General features: G+C 41.1%; 1 protein-coding gene and 1 non-coding gene across 4 annotated transcripts in view; one reads left to right on the plus strand and one right to left on the minus strand.

Annotated features, from left to right (window-relative positions):
• Nucleotides 1-26,728, plus strand: part of Sil1 (SIL1 nucleotide exchange factor) — a 359,491-nt gene that overhangs the window by 279,540 nt on the left and 53,223 nt on the right. For all 3 annotated transcript variants that reach the window (XM_045132285.1, XM_045132284.1, XM_004652447.2), the window contains 2 exons: nt 2,208-2,399; nt 9,220-9,341. In XM_045132285.1, coding sequence (XP_044988220.1) covers nt 2,208-2,399; nt 9,220-9,341 — 314 coding nt within the window. The remainder of the gene's footprint in view (nt 1-2,207; nt 2,400-9,219; nt 9,342-26,728) is intronic.
• Nucleotides 22,994-23,094, minus strand: LOC123454416. The gene has a single exon (XR_006633376.1). It is a non-coding gene; the product is annotated as a small nucleolar RNA U13 (small nucleolar RNA).

Here is a 26,728-nt window from a genome sequence, read left to right on the forward strand (position 1 = left end):
ATGTATATCTAGAGCTTGGATAAACTACATGCAAATGAGTACACATAGAAGGTGGTGAAGTCTAAGGCCTGTGGTGAACTCTTGTGCCTGAGTCCTTTTCTTGCTTTTGACTTGTACTGTCATTGTGTAAGATGCTACACCATTGTGGGCAGCTGGATGAAGGATGCATGGTATTCTGTGTGCTACTTTTGTAATTCCCTGCAAGATTATAATTACTTTAAACTAAAGTTTTCTTCCTCCCTTCTCATCCTCTTCCTAGTCTTTAGTTTTTAAAATGCCTTTTTTAAAAAAAGATTTATTTATTTATTGTTTATTTTTATTTATTTATTTGAGAGTGACAGACAGAGAAAGAAAGAAAGGCAGATAGAGAATGGGCATGCCAGGGCCTCCAGCCACTGCAAATGAACTCCAGATGCATGTGCCACCTTTTGCACCTGGTTTACATGGGACCTGGAGAATCAAACTGGGGTCCTTAGGCTTCACAGGCATGCACCTTAACTGCTAAGCCATCTCTCCAGCTCCTAAAATGCCGTCTTGAGGGCTGGAGAGATGGCTTAGTGATTAAGCACTTGCCTGTGAAGCCTAAGGACCCCGGTTCGAGTCTCGATTCCCCAGGACCCAGATGCACAAGGGGGTGCACGCTTCTGTAGTTCGTTTGCAGTGGTTGGAGGCCCTGGTGTCCCCAGCCCCCCGCTCTCTCTCTGCCTCTTTCTCTCTCTGTCAGTCTCAAATACATAAACCAAACTAAACAAAAATATTTTAAAAATGCCTTCTTGAGGGGCTAGAGAGATGGCTCTAAGTAAATAGAGAGATGAAGCCTTGCTACACAAACATGAGGACCAGAGTGTAGAGCCTCAATACCCACTTGATTACTGAGTGGCTCAGGCGCCAGTTGTAGTGGTTGGGCAAGCTGGCTGGACTAGCAGGAGTGAGTGTGGGGCTCATGTGAGACACCCTGCCTCAGTAAAATTAAGAGGGGACCACCAAGGAACCCCTGACCTACATGCACATATACATGGCAAAAATGAAATGCTTCTTGTGAGCCAGGGGCCACCATCTTTGTATGGGAGGTCCCTGGTTTCTTCTTATGGTTCCCTTGCCTGTTCCATAGTTTTATGAAGTGATTTAGCCTTCCCATCCTCTTTGATTGGCTTTGTTCACTTTCTAGCTGGGTTTAGCAAGAACATTTCACGGGGTTTTCGCCTAAAGAAGGGGCGTGGTGCCTCATAGATGTGATTGTTCTACTGGAGCAGCCTTTTTAAAGAGGGGGTGATTCATATCTTTGGTTGGTGTTTTTATAGAGTGCTTACACTGGGGAGAGAAACCATAGGTAATAGATGAGAAATTTGGAGCTGACAGCTGCTCATCATCCTGCTCTTTATGAATACTCATGCCTTTTCATTTTTCTTGGAAGATAGATGCATAAACCATGGTGACCTTTCAGACTCTCTTTATAAGCACTATCCACTAAAACTGGGTAGAAAATAGAGTGTCACATGTATAAAATACCCAATTAAAGTCTTTTATTCACCTCCAACATAACTTCATTTTAAAAATCTTTATGTGTGTGGGGTGGGGAGGATTGAAAGAAAATTGTTTGAGATTTGAGTATAGTACATACGGTAATTTAGCCATTTCACACAGTTGAACAAATTGTACACCTGTGGTTAGATTGACAGTAATGACAGTGATTTAATTTTCATCAGCAGATTGCTCCTGCCCTGACAGTTCTTACCCACAGTCTTCTATATCCGGGTTTCCCTAAGTGTTGCTGGGTTGGGCATGCAAGGCCAAAGTAGTCTGTGATTGTGGAAGATAGAGAATCATGGTGCTGTTTTACCTTCTACCTCAGTTATCCCATGCGAGGTTAGAGGTTGAAGGAAGGTAAGCTTGGGTTGCATTCCCTGATCTTTGTAATTGCAACTGGAAGGCTTCGTTCTTCCAGAACACCGAGAACCAGAGTAAGAGAAGTACATGTGGACAATGTTGAATGCATTTTGGAGCAGAGGTCTGTATGGGTAGACTCTGATGGCTTTTTCTCTGGGTCTCTTAGAAACTACCAAGGTTGATGATATAACAGATTTTAGATTGTGAGTTTGGAATAACATTTCTGTAAAGATAGGCATTCATCATAAATCTTAGAGGCCTTGGGGACATGTCTCCAGTTGATGAAATTAATCAACTTGTTTTTATTTTATTTTTTTTAGGCAAGGCAAGCCAAGGTAAAGCAGCTCTTCCGCCCCATTGAGGAGCTGAAGAAGGAGTTTGATGAGCTGAATGTTGTTATTGAGACTGACATACAGATTATGGTTCGGCTGATAAACAAGTTCAACAGTTCCAGCTCCAGCTTGGAAGAGAAGATTGCTGCACTCTTTGATCTTGAGTACTATGTCCATCAGGTATTATAGTTCTTTGTCTATAAGTCCAACTTTGAATTGACAGTTCCAAAGAAACCCCCCTGCCCTGAGCCCTGAGAAAAGAGCCTCAGCATCTTTACATTCAGTGAGGGCAAGTGTCAAGTAGTTAGATGTTCTTAGACACAGGACGAATGTTTTTTTTCGTTTGAACTGTTGTCTCCTTTATTTCAATACTGAGCATTCAACAAAGGCAAAATAGTCATGGTCCCTGACACATGTCACTTCTTTCTAAAAGGGAAAACAACAAATAAATAATTGAACAAATTAACAAATAACAAGACAATTTAAGATTATAATAAGGACTTCAGAAGGTGACACAAGAGTATATGACAGGGGTACTTAGAACCTAGTTAGTCAAGAAAAGGTAGCCTCTCATAGGATGTGCCATCTAGGCTAAGCATTTGGGAGGAACAGGCTAGGTGATTGGGAGAAACTTGAATGATGGCAGCTATTGTCATGAGCCAAATCTGGTGACTGTGCAATTGTAAACAACATGTGATTGGGACACAGCCACCCATATTTGTTGATGTGGTGTTTATGGTTATTTTAATGTTATTTGGTGGCAGGGTTGTGCTGTTGTTGTGACAGACCATATGGCTTGCAAGGTCAAAAATATTTACTAAATCTGGGCATGGTGGCAAACATTTTTAATCCTAGTACTCGAGAGATTGATGGCTAGCCTCAGCTACAGAGTGATTTCCAAGTCATCCTTGGCTATAGTGAACCCCTGCCTCTGAAAAAAAGAATGTATGTATGTATGTATCTCTCGTCTGTCTGTCTGTCTAGGCCCTTCAGCAAAAGGTTGCCAGACCATTCCAGACAGAATAAACAGCATGTGGAAAGATTCTGGAGGTAGACATGAGCTTGTGAAGTTGAAAAACTAGGAGAAATTGGAAGACCAATATGCTTCTCACAGAAAACTGGTACCTTTTGCCCGAATATAGATAAAGAGGGTCTAAGAAAAGCCATTCATGGGCTGGGGAAATGGGTCAGTGGTTAAAGTGCTTGCAAAATCTGTCAGCCCAAGTTTATTTTCTCAGTACCCATGGCTAGCCAGATACACAAAGTGGCTCATGCATCTGAAGTTTATTTGCATTGGCAAGAGGATCTAGCATACCCATCCTTGTGTCAATGTATGTTCTTTTTTTTTTTTTTTTTTTTTTTTTTTTTTTTTTTTTTTTTTTTTTTTTTTTTTGGTTTTTCGAGGTAGGGTCTCACTCTGGTCCAGGAATTAACTCTGTATTCTCAGGGTGGTCTTGAACTCATGGCCACCTCCTACCTCTGCCTCCCGAGTGCTGGGATTAAAGGCGTGTACCACCACGCCCGGCATAAGCATACCCATTCTTATTTATTCTCTCTCTCTCTCTCTCTCTCTCTCTCTCACACACACACACACACACACACACACACACACAAACAAACACACGTAAAAATATTTTTAAAGCCATTTATTTATTCAGTAAATGAATATATATCCCAGATACCATTCCAAGCATTTGAGATATACCTGTGAACAGAATGGGAGCTGACCTTCTAGCAGCATAGTTAGGCAGAGTTGAGTAATTGTGACAAATAAGTAAACTGTAAACAGTTTGTTTGAAAGGTGATAAATACTAGGGGAAGGTTAAAAACAAAACGGGACAGGAGTTAACAGTGTTGAGTAGGAATGGTATAGAGGTCCTGAGGTGGGGCTGTGCCTAGTGTGAAGAACTGTAAGGAGGTCACTGTGGCTGTAGCGGAGAGAAGGGATGAAGCTCAAGAGAACAGGACAGGGAGGCCTCATCGGTCTTGGATCAGAGTAGAACTGGAGGGCATTGAGCAGAGGAATGACGTAATGGAGCCCGTCTGGCTGCTCTGTTGAGAATTTGACCAGAGGAGGTAGCTTTGGTGAAAGCAGAGACCAGATAGGAGGCTGTTGCAGTAATCCAGACTAGGGATGAAGGCTGCCCAGCAGGCTGTATAATCATAATCAAAGGCTTGTTTGAGATCCTCAGCCAGGCATAGATCCTCAGTGTCCTCCCACGCATGACAGAGTCCTTGTCCTCTGTAAACTGGGCTAAAAGACATGCTCTTCTTTGTGCAGGGCTCTGGCAGCTTCTGAGGTGAGGAGGGTGTGTGTGCCGGGTCTGCAGGGGTTATGGGCGGCCTCTTCATTTCCTTTCTCTTCCCATAGCGCTTTCTCAGATTGCAGATAGGAGTGCTGTGATCCTCTGAAGAGGAAGGGGGTGGAAGTAAACCTGGGATATCTTTCCCGTTCCACTCCTTCCTTTGGGTAAAAAAACAAAACCCCTACAGCTTTTCCATTAGAGATACTGAAAGGACTAAGGCTCGTAGGGGTTATTAGCCAATTCAGTCCTGCTCTGATGTTGACAACTTTTTTTTTTTTTTTAAATCTTAACATACTTGGATGTACCTTTAGATATCAGCTTTCTATAGGCTTTTGCTTTAGTTGCACTTGAAAGGTCAAAATTATCAGAAAGCTTATCATGCATAGAAGGAAATGAGTACACAGAAGGCTTGGACTAGCTGTGACCCCACATGGGTTTTGTTTCTCCCTTTTTCAGATCTCACTTGGTACTTTCATCCCTAGGGTGACATTCCATTTCATTTTCACAGGTTACTGGGAGGGTAAAAAGTATCTTGGACATCACTATGCTCAGCGAGAAGTTGTGACCAGTTCCTGGGTCAAGGCCAAACTCCTTCTGTTAGAAGACGTGTAACCAGTATTCAGGGTCACTGATATTTTTTTTAAATTTTATATATATATAATATATGTTTATATATATATGTCATATATATATATAAATATATATTATATAATTATGTGTGTGTGCATACATATGCATATATGGGCATACTTGTGGAGTTCAGATGAGTTGCCTGTGCTCCACCCTCTTTGAGACAAGGTTTCTTCCTGCTGCAGAGGAGTCTAGCCCACAAACTGGATTCTTCTGCTCTGCCTCCCATTGTCATAGGCACACTGGGACACAGATACATGAGGCACTTTGCTTCTGGTTTTATATGGGTACTGAAGAATTTAACCCAGGTCAGTACAGAGCCAGCTCTCTAGCCCTGGTGTCTTGATTCTATGGTTATTGGCTTGGGCTCACCATCAGGCTGCCTTATAATAGTAAGTTGTGGTTTTAGAAGGAGATTCCAGAATAGCTCAGCCAGATATTCCATTGTGGTGGAGAATTAGAATAATGTGGTTCTAACCTTGAGGAAGATAGAGCTTCTCTAGCCCAGGACCTTTAGTTCATTCCCACTTTGAACTCACTGAATAGAGGCTTAAGGAAACATGAGCTTCAAGAATGTGAAGTGGATCTGCCTAAGGGTTCCTCACAGCCACATTTTAATTATTAAAACAGGATATGTGAAAAGCAAAACCTTGTGCGTGGAAACAGTTTGTGAGTTATTTATGAGAATGGCCTCTCTATGCACACCCTCCCTGGGGCAGTGTATTTGTCTTTTCTTGTATGACTCTATAATTATTTACCCTATTCTCTTCCTCAGATCCTGTTCCCTCATTGCCTTCTCAATGCTCTGGCTCATTCTTTTTCTCCTCAGTGTCAGCTTAGTTCCCTCCATCCCCTTTCTAGGGCACCCTCTCCCTGTATTCCTCTCCTGCCCTATCCTGAAACAAGTTCTGATCCAGATTTAGGATTTGTGTATCCAGGTGCACACCTTCAATCCCAGCACTCGGGAGGCAGAGGTAGAATGATTGCTGTAAGTTTGAGGCCAGCCTGAGACAACATAGTGAATTCCAGGTCAGCCTGGGCTAGAGCGAGACCTCAAAAAACAAAACAATACACAATAAAACAAAAGGACCTATTTACCTGGGCTCTGGTCATACCATCTGTGTGACTTCAGGGAGGATACAGTTTTTGGTTTGCAGAGGGCCAGAATGACCCTCTACTTTGTTAGGGCCAGTAAATTAATGAGAAAGCACCTTCAAAGGCTAAAATGCTCCATAAATACCAACATTCCCATCACATGGCATTACTGTAGTAATATAGATGAACTGAATCAAGAACAGAATCTATGTGACTACTCTAGGCTAGGTTGCTTTTGTGGGGTCAATAGAGAAGTAGTTGCTCTGCCTGAATGTCATACCAGCCTTGATAAGTGACCATCTGGGAAACCTAATAGCAAAAGCTAGCACTGAATTTGCGTATTTTAAAACTAGAACATAGGAGGAAGGAAGATGTTTATATCAGCAAAACAGCCTACAGTAACCACTTTTTGAGGTCTGTAGTTCCAGGCAGGGGCCCATGTACTTTGTTGGTACAAATATAGTAGATTGCTTTTGAAAATTCACAGTGGATGGGCTGGAGAGATGGCTTAGCGGTTAAGCGCTTGCCTGTGAAGCCTAAGGACCCCGGTTCGAGGCTCGGTTCCCCAGGTCCCACGTTAGCCAGATGCACAAGGGGGCACACGCATCTGGAGTTCGCCTGCAGAGGCTGAAAGCCCTGGCGCGCCCATTCTCTCTCTCTCCCTGTATCTGTCTTTCTCTCTGTGTCTATCACTCTCAAAAAAAAAGAAAATTCACAGTGGAGTTTATTCAGGAACATTTTCTTTCTTCTCACATTTATATTTATCAGTTCAAATATTATTGATTGAGCACTTGACTGTATGCTAGGCACAATTCTCATCGCTTCAACTACAACAGTGGATGGGCAAAGCCTCTACTTTTGTGGAGATTCTATTGTAACATATAAAAGTTATCTTCCAAGAGATAAAAGCAGGCTAGGCCCACCCAAAAACATGAGCAGAGTTAGATACTGTGCTTCATACTTGATTTTTCTGTTAGAACCCACTTCCATTTTGGAGTCAGAAGTGAGGACATGCTTAGTTAGGAAATGGCTTTGCAGTTGTAGATGGAAACGGTAGCGGCCATTATATTGCTGGGCTCCAGATTCCTGAGTTTTCCTGGTTGGTAGAGTAAGACTGTGTTGGCAAGAGATCACCTTTAGGGGTTGTAGGGAGACTGACATTCTGATTTTTTCACATATAAATGTAAATAATGGATTTAGAAAGTTAAGTAGTAGTTTAAAATAATAGTCTAAATGCCAACAAAAATAATAATAATAAGCATGCCCATTGCAAGTTGTTACAGTTACCTTCCTGTTGCTGGGGAAAGCACCTGACCAAAAGCAGCAGATGGGAGGAAAGTGGTCTATTTGGCTGACAGTCTTGACAGGATGAAATGGTGGAGCAGAGACTAGACATCACTTCTGCTACAGCAGAAGCAAACAGTAGCCAGAGTGAGCAAGGGGAAGCTGGCTGTGACACCCATGAGCCCACCCACAACAACACACCTCCTCCAGCAAGGCTGCAATTCCCAAATTACCACCAGCTGGGGACCTAGCATTCAGAACACATGAGTTTGTGGGGGACACATAATTCAAACCACCATACAAGTCAAACTAGAGATGTATGATAAGTCCATGTAGTTATTTAGTATTGATTTCATTGTAATGAGACCTTTTTACAGTCCCTTGGATTCATTGCTTGAATATGTTAGAATCACTAAGCTTATCAGCTACATGTTAATGGAAATACTCTGCACTGCATAACACATAGCCACTAGTCAATAACCAAGTCTAGACGAAAGCCTTTGGGAAGTGACTTTTATGCAGATTTTATCATGAATGTCCTTGGATTCAGTTAACCTTAGAAAAGAAGGATAATATTATTCTCCTAGTGCTTTTGTAGCATTCCCTCCCCCATCACACCACACACCACACACTTCTCCATCACTCCATCAGTTGGGCTCCTTTTATAGTCCCTGCCTTCTAATTAAAGAGCAGTCCCCCCCCCCCCGCAAGGTAGGGTCTCACTCTAGTTCAGGCTGACCTGGAGTTGACTCAGTAGTCTCAGGGTGGCCTTGAACTCATGGCGATCCTCCTACCTCTGCCTCTTGAGTGCTGGGATTAAAGGTGTGTGCCACCACATCCAGCTTAAAGAGCAATTTTTTTAAAAAAGATGTCTGTTGCCTCCACTGTTCCTATTGAGTTTGGGCATCCACAGAAGCATGGCACCATTTATTGGTGTTTATTATGTCAGATTCTTTGTGTTAATAGCTTGTGTGGTTGGAGTAAAGCTTTGTGACTCATTGTGGTATTAGACTTTTCCACGCCTGGCACAAGCAAGAGTGAGGTGACATTTCCTCTGATTCCCACGCAGATATTCATAACTGGTGTTAGATGAATTAGGAGCTCTCAAATTTAAGATCACTTTAAAATCTAGATTGCTTTTTAATATATTTTTTATTTATTTGCATAAAGAGAGAGAGGGAATGGGCATACCATGAGGCCTCTTGCTGCTACAAATTAATCCCAGATACATTTGCCACTTTGTGCAAATGGCCTTGCATGGTAACTGGGGAATTGAACCTTGGCCATCAAACTTTGCAAGCAAGTACCTTTAACTGCCGAGCTCTCTCTCCTGCCCTAGATTGTATTTATATACATTTTATGACTAGTCAGAAAAACACTATTGTTGTTTACTTGGCTTTGGTTTTGCATATTTATTTTTTAAATAAAAAGTTATTTATTTGAGAGATAACACATGTGAGAGCTAGAGGAAGGGAAAGAGGCAAATAGAGAGAGGGAATGGTTGTGCCAGGGCCTCTAGCCACTATAAACGAACTCCAGACACATGTGCCACCTTGCACATCTGGCTTATGTGTGTTCTAGGGAATCAAACTTGGGTCCTTTGGCTTTGCAGACAAGCGCCTTAACTGGTAAGCCCATTTTCTTTCTTCATGGCTGTCTTGTACTAAGTGATGCCTTTGTTGCAGATGGATAATGCCCAGGACCTGCTGTCCTTCGGTGGCCTCCAAGTGGTGATTAATGGGCTGAATAGCACAGAGCCCCTGGTGAAGGAGTATGCTGCGTTTGTGCTGGGAGCTGCCTTTTCCAGGTGAGCAACTTGGACAGGTCCCCTCTGGCCGCATTGTTTGGCCTGATTGTCTTGGAAGGTTATACTTTGCCTAGTGTACATACCTACTCAGCAGTTCAGCAGAGTAATGGCAGTACTAGGTTTTTATTCTGTTGTTGCTATTTCAAATAGAAATTTTCACCCATTTTGTCACCATCTCTGATGACTATTCCTTTCATCATATATACCTGTGTATATAACAGATTTTGGGTCCCATTTTCTGTTTCAGTAAAAGCTATTAATGTGATCAGCTGCAAACAGCAGTGAAGGCAGGGGATAAACAAGAGTTGATCCTTTTGACAGCAAAGCAACATGTAATGATGAATAAGTGATGAGTAACAATGAGTAAGGGGTGTCTTCCCCATAATTTGTCTAGAACCAGTAAATGTGCAGTCAGGTTATTATCTTTATGGATTGGAGTTTCTTTAGAAGTTCATTAGTCAGTCTTATACTGAAAGACTTTTCAGGCAAGAGGACTCAGGAGGCAGCATCTTGAAAGAATGGACATGGAAAGATATGTGGGCATCACATCATGTTGCTCATCCCAAAAAGGTTAGGATAGCCTCATGTTGGTCCATTGGTCCCTATAGTTCTTTCTAAGTACATTTCCTAAGTACATTTGTACTTCTAAAACAAGAATGGCTACTCTCATTCTTCCTACAAGGGCTTGGGTGGTGGCTCTTAGTATTATCTTGTTAAAATATAGAGTCTGATATTGCAGGAGAAAGGCTATTCTGAACATATTACCATCCTAGGGTTTATTTTGAAAAGATTTCCTTTACCTTTTATCCATGCTTTTGTTTATTTAATCAGAATGTCAATCTGATGCATTTATTTTTGAAGCAAACCCAACAGACTGACCTTTTTTTCTTTTTCTTTTCTTTTTTAATGTGTGTGAGAGAGAATGAACTGGCACACCAGGGCCTCCAGCCATTGAAATTGAGCTCCAGATGCTTGTGCCTCCTTGTGCACACGTGCAGCCTCGTGCACTTGTGTCACTGCGCATCTGGCTCACGTGGGACCTGGGGAGCAGAACGTGAATCCTTAGACTTCACAGGCACGCCTTGACTGTTAAGCTCTCTCTCCAGCCCCTGACGCACTTTTTTTTCATAAGAGGGTGAAAGGCATTTGTTTCATGAGGAGAGGCTGAAAGCAAGTGGGCCTTTGTTTCCCTGCTTTGATCTTCATGCCTTGGTTGTCCTGTGTTAAGGTTGGGGACAGTTACGGCTCTGGCCTCCAGGGGAAGTCCATCTTCCTTGATCTCACCTTCCAAAGCCAGAATTTCTCAGAAGCCCAGAAAAACCTCTTCTAGCTCAGCCCCTGAAAAGGAAGAGAATGTATTAGTTTGTCATTAGTTAGCTGTGGTTCTAGCCCTTGGGAAGTCCAGGGTCTTACCTCATAAGGCTATAGAGACTTTAGCACTTACTAAGGCTCAACTTCTGTTCTCAAGACAGACATGAACTAAATCAGGGCTGGGAGATGGCTCAATAGTTAAAGGCATTTGCTTGCAAATATCCATGTGAAGCCAGTCACACAAAGTGGCAATGCATTATTTGCAGTGGCAAGAGGCCCTGGTGTACACACACACACACACACACACACACACACACACACACACACTTTTTTTTCTTTTGTTTTTGTTTTCCAATGTAGGTTCTCACTCTAGCCCAGGCTGACCTGGAATTCACTGTGTAGTCTCAGGGTGGCCTCGAATTCACGGCAATCCTCCTACCTCTGCCTCCTAAGTACTGGGATTAAAGGCATGCGCCACCATGCCTGGACAATTTTTTTTTTTCTTTTGGTTTATTGAGGTAGCCCAGGCTGACCTGGAATTTACTATGTAGTTGGTAGAGGTGGCCTCAAACTCATGGTGATCCTCCTACCTCTGCTTCCCAAGTGCCTGGGATTAAAGGTGTGCACCACCATGCCTGGCTACAAAAATATTTTTAAAAAAGAAATGAACTGAATCAAACATTAACCTCTCTGTTTAGATCTTTTAGAAATCTTTGCTTTATTCTAAAATAGTTTCTACCTTCAATATGAACATATTGTCCTATAATTCCTTGCCATTGCTTCTGGAAATAGATTGAGAGAAATTGTAGCATGTTCATAATAGAAGCATCTTTATAACATGTCCTAGTTCAGGAACATGCATTGGGCATACTGAGCAAATCATATCCTACCCAGAGGCCTGTCACTATGTGGTGTTTATTAAGACTCCTCCATGATTATATTAGCCTAAGACCATGTTAACATTTATGCAGCATCACTAAATTTAAATAGAGATAAAATAAAAAATATTTCGATTTAGTATTTTGGTGGCAAACAAACTGCTGTATTCAAGATGTTCTAGCTGGGTTTTTGATAGCTCACTGGAGGGCTGTTAACGGTTACAGCATGGTCTGGTGCCAGAACTTTCAGAAGCCAACAGCAGGCTCCCAAACCATGGAAATGTCAATATTCTATGCAAAGAGAAGCTTGATGTAATGTAAGAATATTTCCATGTAGAAATGCAGACTTCATTGGTGTTGTTTAATATGCATTATTTACTCTTGATGTCCTAAGTGTTGCCTCTGTACCACCCTAACTGCTTCTGGCATACACATGTGTGTGCACACAGTAAGTGGGTAAAACTGCTCTTTGTCCAAAGGGCATTCAAGAGGTGGCATCCTGGAATCGTGGCCTTCCCTGTGTGTCCATGAGCTTCCCCTTTTTCATTTGTTAACTGGGAACAATAATAATAGGTGCCCTGTGCATATCATAGTTTACAATCAAGTAAAATACATAGTAAACACTTGTGCATCATCAGGTGAAATCACATCATCACCATCCTGTGCATCATGCTTTGCCCTTTTTCGTTATCAGCATCCCCTGAGGGAGATTCTACAATCCTAACCTTTACCTTCCTCATTTTATCTCTGTTAAGGTGTTTGTGTCCTGCCACATTTCTTGGTGCAAATCTTGCTGCTTCTTGCAGATGTTGTGGATGTTTATTTACCTACCTGGGTTAATTGCTTAAAAGGCCTTCCACACACATTTATGTAGTTGAAGAGATCTCTTCCCTGATGTTAAGCATCAATTATCCCAAGATCAGGAAAAGAGATGACAGAAATGCTATCGACATGGCTACTGTTTGTTTCTTCATTTAAATATTATTAGCACCCAGTTATGGCTCACACAGACTCACTTTCTGTGGCTTGTTGCCCATGTACAGAAGAAGTCTAGCTCTATGAGAAAATATGCAGCAATGGTTGCATTGATACTTTTAACAGATTCATCTGTTCTTTTTATCCTTTCTCAGTCTTCAGGTCAAATATGTTCATTAGCCTTTTGTTTACTTTTTGGTTTTTCAAAGTGGGGGTCTCACTCTAGCCCAGGCTGACCTGGAAATCACTATGTAGTCTCAGGGTGGCCTTGAATTCACAGCAATCCTCCTACCTCTGCCTCCCCAGTGCTGGGATTAAAGGCGTGTGCCACCATGCCCAGCTCATTGGCCTTTTTGTGACCTGGTTTCATCTCATAATGGCACCTGTGTGGGTCTTACCTACTGGGCATCTTAGTCTAGTCCTTTTTGTTTCTGGAGAAGAGAAGTCTCAGAAAGGCTTTGTAATTATCAGAAGCCATACAGCATTCTGTCATCTGGTCTGGATTTGACTTCCTACCTCTGCCTCCAAGTGCTGGGATTAAAAGTGTGTACCACCTTGCCCAGCCTAAAACCACTACTTTTACAATCTGGTTTATGTTCCTATATCTCTGAAAATTTTCAAGAGTATTTTTCCATCATTGATATCTCTGTAGCAGCTAACAGTCTTGACCTTGACCCCTCTTTTCCTCTGAAACTGTGCTTTTTGACTCTAATGTAATTATATCTTGTCTATAGTCAGTTATTTTATGTCCTTTTTTTTTTTTTTTTTCCTTTCCTATTCTATACTGCTGAAGACCTAACCCAGGGCTTCACACGTGCTAGGCAAGTGCTCTTCTACAGAGCTGCACATTCAGAACTCCCTTCTTTTATGGCGTATCATCCTTATACCTGTTATCTTTCAGTGTAGCATCTCACCAGGATTCCTCAAGCTTTGTGCTTCTCTCTTCTTTCTCTTTCCTGATGGTCTTGTCTTTTCCTGTAGTTTCAAATCCCCTGTTATTGTGGATGACTCCAAGGACTGCATTGCAGTGCAGTCTTTTTCCTGAGATCTTGTCCTGTATTTCTACCAAACTGCCTGCTTGTACCTTAAACTCAAGAAAGAGAAAGTTGAACTCATTGTCTCTCTCACAGACTAGAGTTTTCCTCCCACATCTTTTCATCTTTTCATCTATTCTTGGCACTATGATTAGTTACCCAAGTTTGAAACTTGCGAATGATATTTGAGTCTTTGCTCTCCTTTCCCTCTCTCACTCAGTTGGTGAAGGAGTCCTGTGGAGTTTTATCTTTGCTGTCAATATCTACAAGACCATTCCCTCCTTTTCATGGGCTTTAAAAAACCTTGATGTTGTGAGTGCAGTGACCTGTCCAGGGAGAGTTCCCTCCCTCCATGCTAGGAAATGAGCCATGAATGGCAGAAATTAAGCATGGCCATCTCATTCTCTGTGGATGTGGATTGGTTTGAAGATAGGCATGTGATTCAGGTCTGACTGATGGGACATAAAGAGATATTTGTTAGGAAGCTTCTGAGAAGGATTGTGCTGTTATGAGAAGAAAGTTGGAAAGGAGACTTTCCCCACTGCAGTCTGCCTTGCCAACATCCATCTTATAGCAGAAGCCCAAGAACAAAAGCTAACAAGATAAAAAGAATATTGGAGGGGAGACAGAAGGAGCCCTGGTGCTTTATTTTGTTGTTTCACCACTATAGTGATTTTGGAGCCATTTATTTGCAGACTTTCTTGTCCTTAAAATCACAGTTTATTATTGTGTTTCTTGCCATTGAACACATATTCACATTGAAAAATTTTCAAAATCCCTCTTGGATCTTTAAAAGACCTGTGAAATTCCTCTTGCATCTTCATATTACTCATCTCAGTTTGTAATTATGTTGTTTTATTTCCTGTTAACTGTTGGTCTTCCTTACTGGAAATAATCTGGGAGGATAAAATCCTTTTTCTGTCTTAATCTTACTATCTCCTTAGTGTAAAGCACAGAGCCTAGCATTGAGTGGATGTTCAGGTAATAAATAGTGAAAGAATAAATGAAGATACATAGCGTAATACCTTGGAAATGATTTTTTTTTTCAGAGATAACAAATGAAGCTGAGTGGAGAGTGCTGTTTTTATTATTAATGATGTAATAGTTAGTAGATGATTCACATACCACACCTTGGCCCTTTAAAATCTAAGTCCATGAAAATGAGTATTTTCCCCTACTGGCTGAAGGCCCAGAAAATAGAAGGTTAGCAATGGGGATGAGGTCAGGCACTGGAGAGGCCAGAATTTAAATAAAAAAGTTTAAATGTGACTCTTAGGACTATTCTGACTTCTTGTCTCAGGTTGCTAATTTTCCCATATTCCTCTAGTGACAAGAGAGGTGCTCAAATCAGGTTTCTGATAAATTGATTCATAATAACCAAAGTTGGCTCAGGCAATTTGATAGTCATGGCTCTAAAGCTACCATTCATAGTCTGATTGTTCTTTCAGATGGCAGTTAATGACAAATGGAGTATGAGCGCTGAGCCTGACCAGCTGCCCTGGGTGCTGTAGAAATCAAGACTTTATTCTGGGGAGGGAGGCACCATTTTGCTAAATGAACTTGTCCTTTCAGCATTTCTTTTGAATTCATCTCTGTGATGTGCCCCTGCCTCCTCCACATTCCCTTTGTGGCTGCCTTCAGACTTTTCATTATTGAATATTCCTTTTAATTTCTTTGCTGCATAGCCCCAGCCCACAAAGTTCTTTATCTTAACTTTATTAGCATTTGTTGCCTGGACACCTAAACTGACTCTTTGATACATTGACTTTTCATACCAGTTCTTTCAGTTAACATGAAAATCTTTTTGGGAAAAGGAATGGGTACTCCAGTCCATAGCACCTTACTGAGAGCAAATTTATGTCCTGTTTAGAGTATAAATGGTTTAACACAAGAACTAAAATCCCCCAAGTCAGTAGGAAAACTGAAGCCACTAAAGCAGCAAAGCATTTAGCTTCTGAACTTCATTTGTTTGATTTTTTTCCCACTATGTCTCATTTATTTATGAGAGAGGGAATTGGTATGCCAGGGCCTCTAGCCACTACAGTCAAACCTCAGATGTGTATGCCACCTTGTGCACATGCATGACCTTGTGCACATACATCATCTTGTGTGTCTGGCTTACATGGGTTCTGGGGAGTCAAACCTACATCCTTAGGCTTTTCAGGCATGTGCCTTAACTGCTAAGCCATCTCTCCAGCCCCTGTATTATTTTTATAATTACAATTTAAACATTAACAAAGCAAAGCAAAGTAGGACTGTGAGACATATATTTAGTACATTTCCCAAGAAACAGAATTCCTAAAACTACTGGATTAAGTATTAAACATTTCCTTAGATGCTCACTTCAGGGCTAAGGAGGTAACGCAGTGGACCAAGTGTGTGCTGCTCACATGGAGTAGCCAAGTTCACTTCCCCCAGCATGCTGACGTGAGATGGGAAGCAGAGAGCAGAATTCCATGGCAAACCTGGTAAACAACAGTGGATGGAAGATCCAAGAGAGAAACCCTGCCTCACCATGAGGTAAAGGGCTGGGTAGAAGGCCCAGCATTTAAAGGCACTTGATTGCAAAGCCTGTCAGCCTGGATTCAGTTCTCCAGTACCTATATTAAGCCAGATGCACAAAGTGGGGCATGTGTCTGGAGTTCCTTTGCAGTAGCAAGAAGCCCTGGAACACTCATCACCTCCTTTTTCTCTTGCTCTTGCAAGTAAATAATTTTTTTAATGAGGTAGAAAGGTGGAGACAAGCTGAAAATGCCCTCTGATCTTCACACTCATGCTGTAGCGAGTGCACACCTGTACTTACTTACATGAACACACAAAATGTTTTAAATGCTCAGTTTAGGAGATAAGAAACTGAAGGACACTTTCTTTGTATAACTAACTGAAGGGGAAATGAATAATATCAGGTCTTTATGTAGTGGCCCTGGAAGAAAGTGAGAGAACTCTTAAAGCCAAATAAACTGAAATCCTGAGACACAAAGTACTGAAACTGACAGCTGTCTCAGGGACATTGCCATTCCCTAGTGGCTGAGAGATTTGGTGTTAGTAGGCTAAAAAATGTTAGGAGACTTAGGACCTATGAATTAGTGAGTTAGAAAAATGAAATCATCTACCAAAAGAAGTTACTAAGGCAATGTGGCTTTGAGTGCATGAGGAAAATATTCCCTCCAGAACCTTTCCCCAAGACCACTCTAGAATGCCTGTGGACTAGAGCCACACTTTCTTGGTAGCCTAAGTATCTCTAAGGTCAGATTGCATTTGAAGTGGTCTTAACACATAACAAACTAGAAAACATGTTTACACTATAGACATAGCATTAATATTCCTAGCATAAAAGCTTCTAAAAATAGAAAAGCTCTGCTAACAATCCTTTTGGGAAGCTGGCTAAACACATGCAGTTCACAGAATACGTGAAATGCAGATGGCTTAACCCTGTGAAAAGAACGTTCAGCTTTTCTCACAAGAAGAAAAAGATCAATTAAAAGGACACTGAGGGCTACAGATGTAGATCAGTTGGCAGAGTGCTTGTCTAGCATGCAGGAAGCTCTGAGTTCAATCCCCAGCACCTCATTAAAAAAACAAAACAAAACACAATAAAAACAACAACAGCAACAAAAAACACAGGTGGGTGACACATGCCTTTAACCCTAATACTTTGAGATGGAGGCAGGAGAATTGTTAGGTCAAGGTTACCTTGGCTACATGAAACCCTGTCTCAAAAAGAAAAATAGAGAAACCTAAAACTATTAAACTTCTACTTTTTGACACATTGGCTGAAGTTTAAAAGTAGATAATTGTTAGCTGGGTGTGGTGGCACATGCCTTTAATCCCAGCACTTGCGAGGCAGAAGTAGGAGAATCACCATGAGTTCGAGGCCACCTTGAGACTTCATAGTGAATTCCAGGTCAGCCTGGGCTAGAGTGAGACCCTACCTCGAAAAACCAAAAATAAATAAATAAATAAATAAATAAATAAATAATTGACAATTGTTGAAGAAATAGGCACTTATACGTTGCTGGTGGGTGCATAAAATGACACAGTCCTAAGAAAGAAAATCTGGTGATGTCTAGCAAAATTTGAAAATGTGTTTCCACTTCTGGGTTCTTACCTAAAAAATACAGCTATAATAATAGAAAATTACATGTATGTCCAAGGTTATTACTCATGCGTTATTTGTTTGGAAAGGGTCTCATTCTGTAGCTCAAGCTAGCCTTCAAGCAACAATGATCCTCCTGCCTCAGCCTCTCAAATGCTAGGATTACAAAAGTGGGCTACTATACGAGGCTTCACAGTATGTTTGTAATGGCAAAAGATAGGACGCAATCCAAAATGTTCATTAGCAGGGAAATTCTTGAATGAATCATATAGCTTCCATGGGATATTATATAGTTGTAGAAAATATTGAAGAATGTATACCTAGAATAAAGAACATTGCTACTGTGATATATTCTAAGGATATATTATTCGCTTTAAAAAGGAAGTAAAGTATGAATAAAATGATAGGAATTGTTTGTATGACATATTATCCTTTTATTTTATTCTCTCTTTTTTTGAGGTAGGGTCTCATTTTAGTCCAGGCTAACCTGGAATTCACTATGTAGTTTCAGAGTGGCCATGAACTCACAGCAGTCCTTCTACCTCTGCCTCCAGAGTACTGGGATTAAAGGCATGTGCCACCATGCCACATTTTTTTCTTCTAGTTTTCTGTCTTTAATGTACTTGTATTTTTGTTGTTGAGACAGCATTTCATTATGCACCCAAGCTGGTCTAGAGCTTCCTATATAGACAGTATAGCCTCAAATTGGCTGCGTTCCTCTTGTCTCTGCCTCTCAAGTGCTGGGCTTACTGGCCTGGGCCACTGTGCCCAAGTGCTTGAGTGTCTTTCTGTATGTTTGGGCCATTAGAGTTCTCTCCTTTTGAATTTTTCTCTTACTCCTTTTGCTTATTTTTTCCATTGAGGCTTAGTTTCATAAAATATATTACTATATAATCTTCGTACTTGTATAATGTATACATATATTATATAACACATAGCATAAACATTTATGCAGTCTGGATGTAAATGTCAGTTACACACATAGCAAGTATTTTCTAGTGTCTAGTCACTTAGTAATGCTTATATTTGCCTGGGGATGTAACTTAGTGGTAGAGTGCTTTCGTAGAATGTGTGGTTCTAGGTTCTATTTTCAGCACTGTAAAAACAAAAAACAAAAACGACTGCTTATGTTGGCTTTTGTTATAGACAGTTTTAAGTACTTTTATAAAGTCAAGATTTAAAGTATTTTTTTAAATTCTTTGTGTTTGTACAAATCCTTTCCCTAAGGCTCAAGTTATTCTCTTACATTATCTCTAAGAGTTTTAACATTAGGTTTTTATTCTAAAATGTGTTTTGTGGGAGCTGGCTTGGTAAAGCACTTTTACCCTGAAAACATGAAAACCTGAGTTAGGATCCTCAGAACCATATAAAGCTGGACACAGCAGCATGCATCTGTAATCCCAGTGTGCCTATAGTGATGAAGACAGCAGGATCTACTGAAGCTTGTGGGCCAGTCAGTGAACATGAACCCCTGCCTCAAACAAGTAGAAGGGGAGCATGGAGGCCAAAGGTTGTCACGTGCACTGTGCACATCTCTTCTACCAGCCACACAGAAAGATGAAACATTTGTGTCTGTATGCAGTGACATACAGATGTAGTCATAGTTTTGTGATGTGGCTGACTAGCTAATCTGGCATCACATGGTTAGTAGTCTGTCTTTTCCTTAGTGGATTTTAATGGTTCCTTTCATATGCTGAGTTCTTTTATTTGTATGTTTATCTTCTGAAGACTCAGTCTCTTTCTGTCTTTGCACCAATTACATGCTATTTCAATCGCTGATGCTTTGATAATGGGTATTTTGGGCCCATTTCTCTTCCCTATAGATTTTTAGGTATACTCAGCCAAAACTCTGGATATTTCATTTACTATTCAGCAAATTTATGGATTAACATTATAAGACTTACATATTTACAAATTGTTTTCATATACCTGAACAACTTATGCATTTTAAAATATTAGTGAATCTTTGTAAACATTTCCATATACATACTGAATTTTTTTATTTTATTTTTATTTATTTGACAGAGAAAGGAGGGAGATTGAGAGAGAGAGAGAGAGAATGAATAGGAGCGCCAGCAAATGAACTCCAAACGTGTGCACCCCTTTGTGCATCTGGCTAACGTGGGTCCTGGGGAATCAAACCTGGGTCCTTTGGCTTTGCAGGCAGATGCCTTAACCACTAAGCCATCTCCCTAACCCACATTTAAAAAATTTTTAATTTATTTATCATTTGCAAGCAGGAGAGAAGAAAAAAAAAATGGGCCTTCCGGGACCTCTTGCCACTGCAAATGAACTCCAGGCACATCTGTCATTTTGTGTATCTGGCTTTATGTGGATACTAGGGAATTGAACCCAGACCACCAGACTTTGCAAGCAAATGACTTTAACCACTGAAAAATCTCTCTAGCCCTACAATTAATTAACTTTTTATTATTTTTCTCATATATTGTTTTGGGGTTCACTTTTTTTTTTCTAATTTTTCAAGTTGAATGTATAGCATAGATAAGTATTCTGTAATTTAAATCATAAGGGTTTTATGTGCATTAGTGCATTTTCATCTGCGTGCTGCTGCACATGGAGGCCAGAGGAAACTATCTGGAATGCTATCCGCTTTTTCTTTAAGATGGGGTCTCTCAGGCTGAAGAGATGGCTCAGCAGTTAAGGCGCTTCCCTGCAAAGCCAAAGACCCAGGTTTAATTCCTCAGTAGCCATATAAAGCCAGATGCAGAAGGTGGCATATGTATCTGGAATTTGTATGCAGTGGCTAGAGGACCTGGCACACCCATTCTTTCTCTGCCTTTTTTTTTTTTTTTAGGTAGGGTCTTACTCTAGCTCAGGCTGACCTGGAATTCACTGTGTAGCCTTAGGGTGGCCTCGAACTCATGGTGATTCTCCTACCTCTGCCTCCCAAGTGCTGGGATTAAAGACATGCACCACCATGCCCGGCATCTCTGCCTATTTTTTAAAAGGCAGGGTCTGTCATGAGCATGGAGCTCACCAGTTAGGATAGACTGGTTGGCCAGCAAACCCCATTCTTCATATCCCAAGGCTAGTATTATAAGCAAGCAAGTGCTACCATGCCCAGCAGGCATTTTACGTATGTTCTGGAGACCTAACTCAGGTCCTCTTTCGTGTGAGGCAAGCATTTTACTGACTGAGCTACCTCCTTCTCCAGAGGGATTTTTTTAAGTTCATGAATTATTTATTAATGTGGTTTTGGTTTCCCAAATGCACTGGTGTGTGTGTGTGTGTGTGTGTGTGTGTGTGTGTGTGTTTAAGATTTAGAGAGACTTCATTAGATTAAGAGAAAGGAAGTAGGGCTGGAGGAATAGCTTAGCGGTTAAGATGTTTGCCTGCAAAGCCAAAGGACCTAGGTTTGATTCCCCAGGACCCATGTTAGCCAGATGCACGAGGGGGTGCATGCCTCTGGAGTTCGTTTGCAGTGGCTGGTGGCCCTGGTGTGCCCATTCTTTCTCTTTCCCTCTTTCTCTGTTAAATAAATAAACATATTAAAAGAGAGAGAGAGAGAAAGGAAATAGAAAGAAATACAGAGAGTTCCTGCCATGTGGAAGGCAGAAGTGGATAGAGAGCTCATGGGGAGGGAGTAAGGGTCCAACCAAGCTGGGAGAGGGGCACTTACCAGAGCAGGAACCTAGGGGCTCAGGCATCAGGAAAGATGAACAGCCAAAAGAGACTATGCTCACCTGGTAAGCATATATGTCTAATCTGTTCCAATGGGCTTCACTCTGAGGCTCAGGAGAATTCTGTGAGAGCTGATGGGTCTGGACCCAGGAAGCTATCTCAGGAAGAGGCCAGCCATGACATCAAGATTTTGGGCAGAGCTTAATAAGCCACAATGCCAGGATCAGATTTAAACCTTAATTCTAGGAAAGGGGGATACCTTCCCAGGGAGAAGCTCAGGTGGTTTATGGAAGAACAGATATAGGTAACTCATGTAGGCAAGAGATGGAAAGGAGAGATCCAGCAAAGTGGTTCTTGCAAGGAAAGACTCAATGACATTCCTGCTTTTAACTTTCAGGGTCCAATCACCCTAAAGTGCTTCAGTTACCCCTTGAAGAAGCAACCCTAATTGCCATTAGGGAATTGGGGCAATGACTCATCTGACTTCTTCATGCTGAGTAGGGTTGTTGGTGTGGCAGTTGGGAGACTTCTCCAGTGGGGCTATCTAGGGCACCCCAGAAATGCATTGGTTGAGGGCAGCAAGACAGTCCTGGAAGAAAATATTAGGGAAAGGGAATAAAAGTAAGGAGCTAAGGGGAAGTGGGCGCACAGCAAACTGGAGGTCTTTAGAGTTCCCACTGTACACTGTCAGACCTTGGAGGGTGGTTGAGGGAACCCAGGTAATGGAAATAGATTGCCTCAGGACCATCTATCTGAGTGTTAGCTTGACTGTAAGAGGAATAAGTAAAACAGCTGCTGAGTACACAAGGCCCTGAAACTAACAGGGCTACTGATGGAGGACAGGAGAAAGACAACTTCTTTTAGGTAGTTTCAGTTAGAGATTGAGACCCAGAGAGAACAAGATGCCACCCCACATGCCACCTTGCCTGTTGATTCTGTTTTTCTGTTTCTTCCTTAACTACTCAGCTTTTGCTGTATGTCGAGCTATGAAATGCATACACATGTAATTCTAATAACCTCATTGCTTATACTTTGGCCTTCTCAGGTTGTTTCCTGTAGTTAATCTTTCAACAAGTATCTGGTGTTTGTACTCCTCCCCCCCCCCGCCTAATCCTGTTACCAATTCCCCTTCCTCTTGAATGATAGTATTTCCAGTTATCTTTATGGTACCTTTTATTATTGGTGAAAAATCTATTGCCAGTTATTTATTTATTTACTTATTTATTTATTTGAGAGAGGGGATAATGAGAAAGAGGGGGGGGGGAGGGAGGGAGGAAGAGGAAGAGGCAGATAGAGAATGGGTATGCCAGGGCCTCCAGCTGCTGCAAACAAACTCCACATGCCACCTTGTGTATCTGGCTTACATGGGTACTGGGGAATCGAACCTGGGTCTTTAGGCTTTATAAGCAAGTGCCTTAACCACGAATCCATCTCTCTAGCCTTTGTACCTCATATTGCCAGTTTCATATTTTTTATTTCCATGGGTAATCAGTTTGCAGATTTCCTCCTTATATGTCCAAGTATAACTGGTTTTAATTTGTCTTCTTTGGCACTCAATGTGCTATTTTAATCTACAGACTTCGGTTATAGAAATGTTCTGGTTTATTACCAGTACTATGTGGCTCATTGGCTATCCTCCACGTTCTCTATTTGAAGATAATACTGGGCCATCTGTTTCTAGCATCTTTTAAGTGTTCTTTGTTTCTTTCTTTGTCATGTCAAATGGGTGATGTAACATCATAGCAAAGTTTGAGTAAGACATATCTCATACAATAGTGTGAAAACTCAGCCATCACACTTATGAATCACAAAAGAATCTACTCTCTCCCTCTCACATTCCTCCCTGCCCAACCTCCTTCATCTCTTATGGCTTTCTGGATGGTTCTTTCACTTTATTTTCCAATTAATAGATGTTTTGAAAGATTTGCTTAATTTATTTATTTATTTGGGAGAGACAGAGAGAAAGAATGGGTATGTGGGCATGTCAGGGCCTCTATCCACTGCAAATTAACTCCAGACACATGTGCCACCTTGTGCATTGGCTTATGTGGGTACTAGGGAATCGAACATGGGTCCTTAGGCTTCATAGGCAAATGCCTGAGCTGCTAAGCCATCTCTCTAGCCCCCAATTAGTAGATTTTTAAGTGTTTAATGTGTTTATCACAGCCATAAGGTTTTTAGTACTAAATGGCTATATTTTTATTACTAGAAGTTTCCTTCTAATTATTGCTTTAATTTAATCAAAACTTTTTTTGGTTTTCTGAGGTAGGGTCTCACTGTAGCCCAGGCTGACCTGGAATTCACTATGGAGTCTCAGGGTGGCCTCGAACTCATGGCAATCCTCCTACCTCTGCGTCCTGAGTTGGGAGCTGGGATTAAAGGCGTGTGCCACCACACCCGGCTTAATCAAAACTTTTTATATGTAGCATTTTGATTATTATTCAATTGAAAATATTTCAATTTTGATTATGATTTATATATAATTATATTTTGGAATTTCCAATATGGTGGGAAGGTTTTAGCTAATATTTTTGTTATGAATATCCAAATTGTATTCAGAGAAATGCCCTTAGCCCTTAATTATTATCATGATGATTTGAAATTAATTGAGACTTTCTCTTTGGTTAATAGTATCTACTAAGATTGGAAAGCGTATTCCCTAAAGGTCCATGTGTTAAAGGGTTTTGCTATAGGGTAACATTTTGATGGGGGTGTAGAACATTTGAGAAGTGTGGCCTAGTGAGAGATCCTTAGGTCATGGGGCATTTCAGGAAGGACCATTCGATCCCATTGTCACTCTCTGCCTTCTTCACTAATAGGTGAGTTTGCTGTAGCACATGTACCCTTTCTTCCTGAAGTCCAAAGCAGTAGAGCACCCTTATCTTTGTATATCTTTGAAAGAAATATCTGCTGTGGATATTTCATTACAGTAATGTGAATCTGACTAGTAAAGCATGTTTTCATTTTCCTAATATTTTATTTCTATATACTTATTTATGAGGAGGGGTGAGAGAAAGAGCGAGAATGGGCATGCCAGGCCACTGCAACAAACTCCAGACACATGCACCACCATGTACATCTGGCTTACATGAGTTCTGGGGAATCAAACTTTGGTCCTTAGACTTTATAGGCAAGTGCCTTAACTGCTAAGCCATCTCCCCAGCCTCTTGTTTCCATTTTTATAAGTGTCCTAAGTATTTGTGCTTTAACAGACTGTGTATGCCATACTTTGAGGGTGAACTATACCTGTCCTCCACCTCACCTTGTATTGATGCCCTCTGTGGTTGGTTGGGTGTATGTCCTCCATAGACTGAGATGTTGTAGTTATTTATTTATTTTAGTTTTTTGAGGTTGAGTCTTGCTCTAGTCCAGGCTGACCTGAAATTGACTATGTAGTCTCAGGGTGCTCTTGAACTCACAGTGACCCTCCTACCTCTCTGCCTTCCAAGTGCTGGGATTAAAGGTGTGCACCACCATGCCTGCAGGCTTGGGTATTTTAGATTAAGCTTCCTAATTAAGTCTCCAGCATCCTATTGGAAGAAGTGTATCAATGGGGGCAAGTCTTATGTCCAGCCCTACTGGGTGTGGAGAGCAGGTTTGAGCTTTGGCTGTAAATGCTGGCTGGTGTTAGCTTTTTCTCTGCTGTGCATGTACACTGGAAAGAGCCAGCTTCTTCCCTTATAAGAGGACTTCCCATGGATTCTATAAGCCTGAAATAAACCCTTTCCTCCCATAAGCTGCTGCTGCTTGTTGGGTGCTTGTCCCAGCAACATGAAGGCAACTACAACAGAAAATTGGTACCAAGAAGTAGAATTGTTGATATGATGAATCTGACCATGTAGGTTTGGTACCCTCCTCCCTTCCTTTCTCTTTCCTTTATGTCTCCTTTTTAACTTCCTGACCTCTGCTACTAAGTATTTTCATTCTCACACAGAAGCCCAGTCATCTGTAGCTAGGATCTACGTATGAGAGAGAACATGTGGTGCTTGGCTTTCTGGGCCTGGGTTACCTCACTTATAATCCTTTCCAGGTCCATCCATTTTTCTGCAAATTTCATAACTTCATTTTTCTTTATCACTGAGTAGAACTCCATTGTATAAATGTGCCACATCTTCATTATCCACTCATCAGTTGAGGGACATCTAGGCTAGTTCCATTTCCCAGCTATTATAAATTGAGCAGCAATAAACATGGTTGAGCACGTACTTCTAAGGAAATGAGATGAGTCCATTGGATATATGCTCAGGAGTGCTATAGCTGGGTCATATGGTAGATCAATCTTTAGCTGTTTTAGGAACCTCCACACTGATTTCCACAATAGCTGGGCCAGATTGCATTCCCACCAACAGTGTAGAAGGGTTCCTCTTTTTCCACATCCCCGCCAACATTTATGATCATTTGTTTTCATGATGGTGGCCAATCTGACAGGAGTGAGATGGAATCTCAATGTAGTTTTAATCTGCATTTCCCTGATGACTAGTGACGTAGAACAAATTTTTTTAGATGCTTATATGCCATTCGTATTTCTTCCTTTGAGAATGCTCTATTTAGCTCCATAGTCCATGTTTTGATTGGCTTGTTTGATTCCTTATTATTTAACTTTTTGAGTTCTTTGTATATCCTAGATATTAATCCTCTATCAGATATATAGCTGGTGAAGATTTTTCCCATACTGTAGGTTGCCTCTTTGCTCTTTTCACTGTGTCCTTTGCAGTGCAAAATCTTTGTAATTTCATGAGGTCCCACTGATTAATCTGTGGTTTTATTGCCTGAGCAATTGGGGTTGTATTCAGAAAGTCTTTGCCAAGACCAATATGTTGAAGGGTTTCCCCTATTTTTTCCTCCAGCAGTTTCAGAGTTTCAAGTCTGATGTTAAGGTCTTTAACCCATTTGGACTTAATTCTTGTGCATGGTGAGAGAGAAGAATCTATTTTCATCCTTCTGCAGATATATATCCAGTTTTCCCAACACCATTTGCTGAAGAGGCTGTCTTTTCTCCAATGAGTATTTTGGGCATTTTTATCAAATATCAGGTGGCTATAGCTACTTGGGCTTACATCTGTGTCCTCTATTCTGTTCCACTGATCTACATGTCTGTTTTTGTGCCAGTGCCACGCTGTTTTTGTTACTATGGCTCTGTAGTATAGGTTAAAATCAGGTATGGTGATACCGCCAGCCTTATTTTTGTTGCTCAGTATTATTTTAGATATTCGAGGTTTTTTGTGATTCCAAATGAATTTTTGCATTGTTTTTTCTATTTCCATGAAGAATGCTTTTGGAATTGTGATAGGGATTGCATTAAATGTGTAGATTGCTTTTGGTAAGATTGCCATTTTCACAATATTGATTTTTCCAATCCAGGAACAGGGGATGTTTCTCCACTTTCTAGTGTCTTCTACAAATTCTTGCTTGAGTGTTTTAAAGTTCTCATTGTAGAGATTTTTACTTCCT

This window comes from Jaculus jaculus, chromosome 13, assembly GCF_020740685.1.
Source record: "Jaculus jaculus isolate mJacJac1 chromosome 13, mJacJac1.mat.Y.cur, whole genome shotgun sequence".
Lineage (NCBI taxonomy): Eukaryota > Metazoa > Chordata > Mammalia > Rodentia > Dipodidae > Jaculus > Jaculus jaculus.